This window comes from Oncorhynchus tshawytscha, linkage group LG21, assembly GCF_018296145.1.
Source record: "Oncorhynchus tshawytscha isolate Ot180627B linkage group LG21, Otsh_v2.0, whole genome shotgun sequence".
Classification (NCBI taxonomy): domain Eukaryota; kingdom Metazoa; phylum Chordata; class Actinopteri; order Salmoniformes; family Salmonidae; genus Oncorhynchus; species Oncorhynchus tshawytscha.
Window position 1 is genome coordinate 30351357 of NC_056449.1, and position 10000 is coordinate 30361356.

Sequence of the window (10000 nt, forward strand, 5' to 3'; positions counted from 1 at the left end):
CACTCAAAATTAAAGTGGAAAACCACACTACAGGCTGATCCAACTTTGATGTAATGTCCTTAAAACAAGTCAAAATGAGGCTCAGTAGTGTGTGTGGCCTCCACGTGCCTGTATGACCTCCCTACAACAGCTGGGCATGCTCCCCTGAGGGATCTCCTCCCAGACCTGGACTAAAGCATCCACCAACACCTGGACAGTCTGTGGTGCAGTGTTGCGTTGGTGGATGGAGCGAGATATCATGTCCCAGATGTGCTCAATTGGATTCAGGTCTGGGGAACGGGCGGGCCAGTCCATAGCATCAATGCCTTCCTCTTGCAGGAACTGCTGACACACTCCAGCCACATGAGGTCTAGCATTGTCTTGCATTAGGAGAAACCCAGGGCCAACTGCACCAGCATATGGTCCCACAAAGGGTCTGAGGATCTCATCTCGGTACATAATGGCAGTCAGGCTACCTCTGGCGAGCACATGGAGGGCTGTGCGGCCCCCCAAAGAAATGCCACCCCACACCATGACTGACCCACCGCCAAACCGGTCATGCTGCAGGCAGCAGAATGTTCTCCATGGCATCTCCAGACTCAGTCATGTCTGTCACATGTGCTCAGTGTGAACCTGATTTCATCTGTGAAGAGCACAGGGCGCCAGTGGCGAATTTGCCAATCTTGGTGTTCTCTGGCAAATGCCAAACGTCCTGCACGGTGTTGGGCTGTAAGCACAACCCCCACCTGTGGACGTCGTGCCCTCATACCACCCTCATGGAGTCTGTTTCTGACCGTTTGAGCAGACACATACACATTTGTAGTCTGCTGGAGGTCATTTTGCAGGGCTCTGGCAGTGCGCCTCCTGCTCCTCCTTGCACAAAGTCGGAGGTAGCGGTCCTGCTGCTGGGTGGTTGCCCTCCTACGGCCTCCTCCACGTCTCCTGATGTACTGGCCTGTCTCCTGGTAGCGCCTCCATGCTCTGGACACTACGCTGACAGACACAGTAAACCTTCTTGTCACAGCTCGCATTGATGTGCCATCCTGGATGAGCTGCACTACCTGAGCCACTTGTGTGGGTTGTAGACTCCGTCAAATGCTACCACTAGAGTGAAAGCACAGCCAGCATTCAAGTGACAAATCATCAGCCAGGAAGCATAGGAACTGAGAAGTGGTCTGTGTTCATCACCTGCAGAACCACTCCTTTATTGGGGGTGTCTTGCTAATTGCCTATAATTTCCACCTGTTGTCTATTCCATTTGCACAACAGCATGTGAAATTTATTGTCAACCAGTGTTGCTTCCTCAGACGTGTGATTGACTTGGAGTTACATTGTGTTGTTTAAGTGTTCCCTTTAATTTTTTGAGCAGTGTACAAACAGGACTCTCCAGGATCACAGCTCCAGCTGTATATAACATATAAACAGGTCTCTCCAGGATCACAACTCCAGCTGTATATAATATATAAACATATCAGCTATCTGAAACCAGATGAACCACTAAACACTATAACGTTAGTAGATGGTGTTTGTGGACATACCAGGTACTGTGATGTGGACAGCATTGCTGTGTTCTCCAGACCCAGACAGACACCAGTACACCCCACTGTCAGATGGTATTAGTGACACGTTGCATGAAGACCCTTGTTGTTTTCCCCAGTCAGTATTACACTCTGAAAGGATTCCTCTCGATGTGTTCCTCACCACTCTCCATTCAGCAGAGTTCCCCTGAACCTCACAGCTCAGAGAGACAGACTCATATTCAGAGAACTGACATCTGTCAGGACTGACACTCAGAGAGGCTGGAGGAGAGCGATCTGAGAGATGGCGAGAGAGAAGCGAGATAAAATGTGATTATATAAAGTAAAGAAGGCCATGCCAAGATGAGCTCCTGAGTCTTTCTGCATTTAACAAAATATATAGTTTGTTTTATTTTCCCTTTGATTTGTTCTACCAGTCTATGTGAGACCCTTTGATTTGTTCTACCAGTCAACACCAGATTCAATATGAGACCCTTTGATGTGTTCTACCAGTCTACACCAGATTCAATATGAGACCCTTTGATTTGTTCTGCCAGGCTACACCAGATTCAATATGAGACCCTTTGATTTGTTCTACCAGTCAACACCAGATAGTTTCTGACTTCAGGATCACAGCTCCAGCTGTATATAATATATAAACATAACATCAGCTATCTGAAACGAGATGAACCACTAAACACTATAATGTTAGTAGATGGTGTTTGTGGACATACCATGTACTGTGATGTTGACAGCATTGCTGTGTTCTCCAGACCCAGACTCACACCAGTACATTCCACTGTCTGATAGTATTAGTGACACTATGCATGAAGACCCTTGTTGTTTTCCCCAGTCAGTATTACACTCTGAAAGGATTCCTCTCTCTGTGTTCCTCACCACTCTCCATCCAGCAGAGTTCCCCTGAACCTCACAGCTCAGAGAGACAGACTCATATTCAGAGAACTGAGATCTGTCAGGATGGATGCTCAGAGAGGCTGGAAGAGAAAGAGAAGGCCATGAGAAGATAAGCTCCTGAATCTTTCAGCATTTTTTTTGAAAAAGATAGTTTAAGTTCGATAAACTTCCATTTTTTTTTTTACAAGGACATATACAGGATATTACCTTCCACAACATCCTTTACTCCAAATGAAAACACGAACCCTACGACCTGATTTTGGACAAAATACCTGGAATTATTCTGGAAGGACTCTTACTGCCAGGGACTCTTACTGCCATAAAGCAAAGCAGTTCGACACAGAGTTACACATGGAATAAACAAACTGTCACAACTTCCTCCAAAGTTGGTCCCTCTCGTCGGGCGACGTTCGGCGGTCAACGTCACCGGTTTTCTAGTCGCCACGATCCACTTTTCACTTTCCTTTTTTTCCCTTCATTGTACACACCTGGTTTCCATTCCCATAATTATATGTTCCTTATTTAACCCTCTGGTTCCCCCATGGTTTTGTGTGTGTTTGTTTGTTGTAATTTGGTCTGTATTTGTAAGCTAGATTTTTTTTCCTTCTTGGAATATTTCTTGTTTTGAATAAAGTTGCATGAATTACTCATCTGTGTCCTGCGCCTGACTCCGCCTTACCTGCTGCACGTAAACGCCTGACAGAAACACGCACCACAAAAATGGAGTCAGCAGGTGCACACAGCCCTCCTTTGTTAATAGAGGAGCGTGTCTAGCATCACGCTACCATGTTGCATAGTCTCGGCACAGCCATGGATCGCATGCTGCAAATTGTCAGATGCGGAAAGCTGAGGATGGGGTGGATTGAGACACAGCCAATGCAAAAAAAACTGATCTCTATTAAACTGACAGATTTAGATTTTTGCATTATGTTGCGTCAATAGACTCTAGGGGGTTAATTAATAAGACAAAGGGTTCTACCTCGAATCTTTAACATCCTAAGAACCATTTTTGGAAGGAAGGGTTCTTTGAAAGGCAAGAAACATTCTACATAGAACCATATCTAATCAATAGTTCTAATAAACAGTTGGATTTATTTATTGAGATGTTTATGGTAGTCTCAGTATTCAACCTTCCCTACCCTGGCAGTCATTCTGAATGCCGGTAATTAACACTTCCACTTGTTGGATATCCTAACTCTGGCTGGATTCCATTAGGATTTACACTTTGCAAGCCAGCATAATGTGGCTTGCAGGCCTAATGTGGCCTGTAAACCAGGAGTTTTCCTAACTACACTGTGTTAGGGTAAAACGAGGCCCTCAAAGAAAGGCCTTATGATATACATACAGCATGTCATATATTGTCATAAGTAATTATATTTTAAAGGCTAATAAGGCTAGTGGAACCGTTCATAGAGGGTTCTAGGTAGAACCAAAAAACAGGGGGCTCCTTGAAGAGCCCTACATAAAGGGTTCTAGATAGAACCCCCTGTAATGGGTTCTACCTGGCACCAAAAAGGGCTCCCCTATGGGGACAAACAGAAGAACCCTGGAATCGACCATGATGCCTCGGCTATTTTTTAAAGCGTAGCAATTCGACACATACAACACAGAGTTACACATGGAATAAACAAAAACATACAGTCAATAATACAGTAGAACAAAAGAAAACAAAAAGTCTATATACAGTGAGTGCAAATGAGGCAAGTTAAGGAAATAAATAGGCCATGGTGGCAAAGTAATTACAACATTGCAATTAAACACTGGAATAGTAGATCGGCAGAAGATGAATGTGCAGGTAGAGATACTGAGGTGCAAAGGAGCAAAATAAATACCAGTATGGGGATAAGGTAGGTAGATAGATGGGGTGTTTACAGATGGGCTATGTACAGGTGCAGTGATCTGTAAGCTGCTTTGACAGCTCGTGCTTAAAGCTAGTGAGGGAGATGTGAGTCTCCAGCTTCAGAGGCCTCAATCATGAGTGATCGAAGCCGAACATACTGCATACTATTAAGAAATGCTATACTGTAGTTGGAAGGAAAGTAGTGTAGAAACCTACCAGAAAACTATTAGCCAACAACACATGCAATGCCTTTTAGACAACTGGACAAAATGATTTCCCTGCAATAGTGAAAATGCTTCATTCTAGAGCTAGTGGACTCCTGATATCTCCAGGAGTGGTTCTAGAGCTAGAGGACTCCTGAAATCTCCAGGAGTGGTTCTAGAGCTAGAGGACTCCTGATATCTCCAGGAGTGGTTCTAGAGCTAGAGGACTCCTGATATCTCCAGGAGTGGTTCTAGAGCTAGAGGACTCCTGATATCTCCAGGAGTGGTTCTAGAGCTAGAGGACTCCTGATATCTCCAGGAGTGGTTCTAGAGCTAGAGGACTCATGATATCTTCAGGAGTGGATCTAGAGGACTCCTGATATCTCCAGGAGTGATAAGTATAATTTTTGTCTTTATCTTTTGTTGACTAGTAATGTTTTTTTGCTAGCTAGAGTCATCTGCAGTACCAGTCAAAAGTTGACACACCTATTCATTCAAGAGTTTTTCTTTATTTAGATTTTTTTACTACTTTCTACATTGTAGAATAAGAGTGAAGACATAAAAACGATGAAATAACACATAAGGAATCATGTCGTAACCAAAAAAATATATATAATTTTTAGATTATTCAAAATAGCCACCCTTTGCCTTGATGACACTTTGGACACTCTTGGCATTCTCTCAACCATCTTCATTAGGTAGTCACCTGGAATGCATTTCAATTAATTTACCTTCCTAAAAGTTAACTTATTTCCTTTTAATGCGTTTAAGTGAATCAGTTGTGTTGTGACAAGGTAGGGGTGGTATACAGAGAGAGCCCTATTTGGTCAAGTCCATATTATGGCAAGAACAGCTCAAATAAGCAAAGAGAAACAACAGTCCATCATTACAGACATGAAGGTCAGTGTAACGGTTTTCGAGTGGTGATGAAGGAGAGTCGGACCAAACTGCAGCGTGTCGATTGAGATTCATGTTTAATCAAACAAAGAAACACGAACACTACACAAAACAATAAACGTAATCGAAACCGAAACAGCCTATCTAGTGCAAACTAACCGAGAGTACACATAGGACACTAAGGACAATCACCCACGACAAACTCAAAGAATATGGCTGCCTAATATGGTTCCCAATCAGAGACAACGATAAGCACCTGCCTCTGATTGAGAACCACTCCAGACAACCATAGACTTTGCTAGATAACCCACTAAGCTACAATCCCAATACCACCACCAAAACCCCAAGACAAACACACCACAATTACAAAAACCCCATGCCACACCCTGGCCTGACCAAATACATAAAGATAAACACAAAATACTTTGACCAGGGCGTGACAGAACCCCCCCCCCTAAGGTGCGGACTCCCGAACGCACCTCAAAACAATAGGGAGGGTCCGGGTGAACGTCTGTCCATGGTGGCGGCTCCGGCGCGGGACGTGGACCCCACTCAGTTAATGTCTTAGTCCCCTCTCCCTTCGTCCCTGGATAGTCCACCCTTGCCGCCGACCATGGCCTAGTAGTCCTCACCCAGAACCCCACTGGACTGAGGAGTAGATCGGGACTGAAGGACAGCTCGGGACTGAGGCAGCTCGGGACTGAGGGGAAGCTCGGGAGTGAGAGGAAGCTCGGGAGTGAGAGGAAGCTCGGAAGAGTCTGGTTGACTGGCAGATCTGGAAGAGTCTGGTTGACTGGCAGATCTGGAAGAGTCTGGTTGACTGGCAGATCTGGAAGAGTCTGGTTGACTGGCAGATCTGGAAGAGTCTGGTTGACTGGCAGATCTGGAAGAGTCTGGCTGACTGGCAGATCTGGAAGAGTCTGGCTGACTGGCAGATCTGGAAGAGTCTGGCTGACTGGCAGATCTGGAAGAGTCTGGCTGACTGGCAGATCTGGAAGAGTCTGGCTGACTGGCAGATCTGGAAGAGTCTGGCTGACTGGCAGAGCTGGGCAGACCGGCGGCGCTGGGCAGACCGGCGGCGCTGGGCAGACCGGCGGCGCTGGGCAGACCGACGGCGCCGGGCAGACCGACGACGCCGGGCAGACTGGCGACGCCGGGCAGACTGGCGACGCCGGGCAGACTGGCGACGCCGGGCAGACTGGCGACGCCGGGCAGACTGGCGACGCCGGGCAGACTGGCGGCGCTGGGCAGACTGGCGGTGCTGGGCCGACTGGCGATGCTGGGCAGACTGACGGCGCTGGGCAGACTGGCGGCGCTGGGCAGACTGGCGGCGCTGGGCCGACTGGCGATGCTGGGCAGACTGACGGCGCTGGGCAGACTGGCGACGCTGGGCTGACTGGGGGCACTGGCGGTGCTGGGCAGACTGGCGGCACTAGCTGCTCCATATAGGCTGACAGCTCTGGCGGCTTCTTACAGACTGACCGCTCTGGCGGCTCCGTGCTGACTGGCAGCTCCTTGCAGACTGGCAGCTCCTTACAGACTGACAGCTCTGTGCAGACTGACAGCTCCGTGCAGACTGACAGCTCCGTGCAGACTGGTAGCTCCTTGCAGACTGGCAGCTCCATGTAGACTGGCTGCTTCATGCAGACTGGCAGCTCGGGCTGCTTCATGTAGACTGACAGCTCTGGCTGCTCCATGCAGACTGACATCTCTGGCTGCTCCATGCAGACTGACAGCTCTGGCTGCTCCATGCAGACTGACTGCTTCATGCAGACTGACTGCTCCATGCAGACTGACAGCTCTGGCTGCTCCATGCAGACTGACAGCTCTGGCTGCTCCATGCAGACTGACATCTCTGGCTGCTCCATGCAGACTGACTGCTTCATGCAGACTGACTGCTTCATGCAGACTGACAGCTCTGGCTGCTTCATGCAGACTGGCAGCTCTGGCTGCGCTGAACAGGCAGGAGACTCCGGCAGCGCTGTAGAGGAGGAAGGCTCTGGCTGCGCTGAACAGGCGGGAGACTCCTGCAGCGCTGTGTCGGAGGAAGGCTCTGGCTGCGCTGAACAGGCGGGAGACTCCGGCAGCGCTGGAGATGAGGAAAGCTCTAACAGCGCTAGATAGGCGGGAGACTCCGGCAGCGCAGGAGAGGAGAAAGGCTCCGACAGCGCTGGAGAGGCGAGGCGCACTGTAGGCCTGATGCGTGGTGCTGGTGGTACTGGACCGAGGACACGCACAGGAAGCCTGGTGCGGGGAGCTGCTACCGGAGGGCTGAGGTGTGGAGGTGGTACTGGATAGACCGGACCGTGCAGGCGCACTGGAGCTCTTGAGCACCGAGCCTGCCCAACCTTACCTGGTTGAATGCTCTCGGTCGCCCTGCCAGTGCGGCGAGGTGGAATAGCCCGCACTGGGCTATGCAGGCGAACCGGAGACACCGAGCGCAAGGCTGGTGCCATGTAAGCCGGCCCAAGGAGACGCACTGGGGACCAGATGCGTAGAGCTGGCTTCATGGCATTTGGCTCGACGCTCAATCTAGCCCGGCCGATACGCGGAGCTGGAATATACCGAACCGGGCTGTGCACCTGCACTGGAGACACCGTGCGCTCCACAGCATAACACGGTGCCTGCCCGGTCTCTCCAGCCCCCCGGTAAGCACAGGGAGTTTGCGCAGGTCTCCTACCTGGCATAGCCATACTCCCTGTAAGCCCCCCAAGAAATTTTTGGGGCTGACTCTCGGGCTTCCATCCGCTCTGCCGTGCTAGCTCCTCATAATGCCGCCTCTCTGCTTTTGCTGCCTCCAGCTCGGCTTTGGGGCGACAATAATCTCCAGGCTGATTCCAGGGTCCTTTACCGTCCAATTCCTCCTCCCATGTCCATTTCTCCAGGTGGTGCAACCTCTCCCACTGTAGCTGCTGCTGCTCCTGCTGCTGCTGCCTCTGTTGCCTCTTCTCCTGTTGCACCTTTGGGCGGCTACACTCCCCTGGTTTAGCCCAGGGTCCTCTCCCGTCGAGGATTTCCTCCCATGTCCAGAAATCCTTATTTAGCATCTCCTTTTTCGGCTTCTCCTGCCTGTTGACACGTCGCTTGGTCCGTTGGTGGTGGGTGATTCTGTAACGGTTTTCTAGTGGTGATGAAGGAGAGTCGGACCAAACTGCAGCGTGTCGATTGAGATTCATGTTTAATCAAACAAAGAAACACGAACACTACACAAAACAATAAACATAATCGAAATCGAAACAGCCTATCTAGTGCAAACTAACCGAGAGTACACATAGGACACTAAGGACAATCACCCACGACAAACTCAAAGAATATGGCTGCCTAAATATGGTTCCCAATCAGAGACAACGATAAGCACCTGCCTCTGATTGAGAACCACTCCAGACAGCCATAGACTTTGCTAGATAACCCACTAAGCTACAATCCCAATACCACCACCAAAACCCCAAGACAAACACACCACAATTACAAAAACCCCATGCCACACCCTGGCCTGACCAAATACATAAAGATAAACACAAAATACTTTGACCAGGGCGTGACAGTCAGTCAATCCCGAACATTTCTAGAACTTTGAAAGTTTCAGTGCAGTCTCAAAAACCATAAAGCACTATTATGAAACTGGCTATCATGAGGACCACCACAGGAAAGGAAGACCCAGAGTTACCTCTGCTGCAGAGGATAAGTACATTAGAGTTATCTGCCTCAGAAATTGCAGCCCAAATAAATTCTTCACAGAGTTCAAGAAAGACGCAACATCAACTGTTCAGAGGAGACTTTGTGAATCAGGTCTTCATGGGCGAATTGCTGCAAAGAAACCACTACGAAAGGACACCAATAAGAAGAAGACTTGATTGGGCCAAGAAACATGAGCAATGGCCATTAGACGGTGGCAGGGTAGCCTAGTGGTTAGAGCGTTGGACTCGTAACCAGAAGGTTGCAAGTTCAAATCCCTGAGCTGACAAGGTACAAATCTGTCGTTCTGCCCCTGAACAGGCAGTCATTGAAAATAAGAATGTGTTCTTAACTGACTTGCCTAGTAAAATCTGTCTTTTGGTCTGATGAGTCTGAATTTGAGATTATTGGTTCCAACTGCTGTGTCTTTGTGAGACGTAGAGTAGGTGAATGGATATCTAGGTGAAGCTGGTTGAGAGAATGCTATGCTGACAAAGGGTGGTTACTTTGAATAATCTCAAATATAAAATACATTCTGATTTGTTTAACACTTTTTTGGGTTACTACATGATTCCATATGTTATTTCATCGTTTGTCTTCGCCATTATTCTACAATGTAGAAAATAGTAAAAAAAATGAAGAAAAACTCTTGAATGAGTCGTGTGTCCAAACATTTGACTGGTACTGTACTTGAAGTGCTGCCTGTCCTCCCAAAAGTCTACTTGTTATATGAACTGAACTTGTAGATGATTGTTGACACATCAACCAGGATAAAGGGGCAGGGCAATTTGTGACTTGTTTTGGTAATCAGTGGTTGTATTGGAGGGGAGAGGTTTCACCTCTGCTAGGAAATTTGCAAATAGTGTTCTTCAGAATCCTCCTGATTCTGCCTATTCGACCCTGCTCTCCTCCCTTTCCGCATCCTATGACTCGCACCTCTTGGCTGTGTGAAAATGGAGGACTTTATCATCCTT

At 48.3% G+C, this 10000-nt stretch overlaps 1 protein-coding gene across 1 annotated transcript in view; it reads right to left on the reverse strand.

Annotated features, from left to right (window-relative positions):
• LOC121840378 (Fc receptor-like protein 5) overlaps positions 1-10000 on the reverse strand; it is a 72753-nt gene that overhangs the window by 33265 nt on the left and 29488 nt on the right. The window contains exons 3-4 of the mRNA XM_042303310.1: positions 2231-2491; positions 1518-1793 (exon numbers count right to left, since the gene is read on the reverse strand). Coding sequence (XP_042159244.1) covers positions 1518-1793; positions 2231-2491 — 537 coding nt within the window. The remainder of the gene's footprint in view (positions 1-1517; positions 1794-2230; positions 2492-10000) is intronic.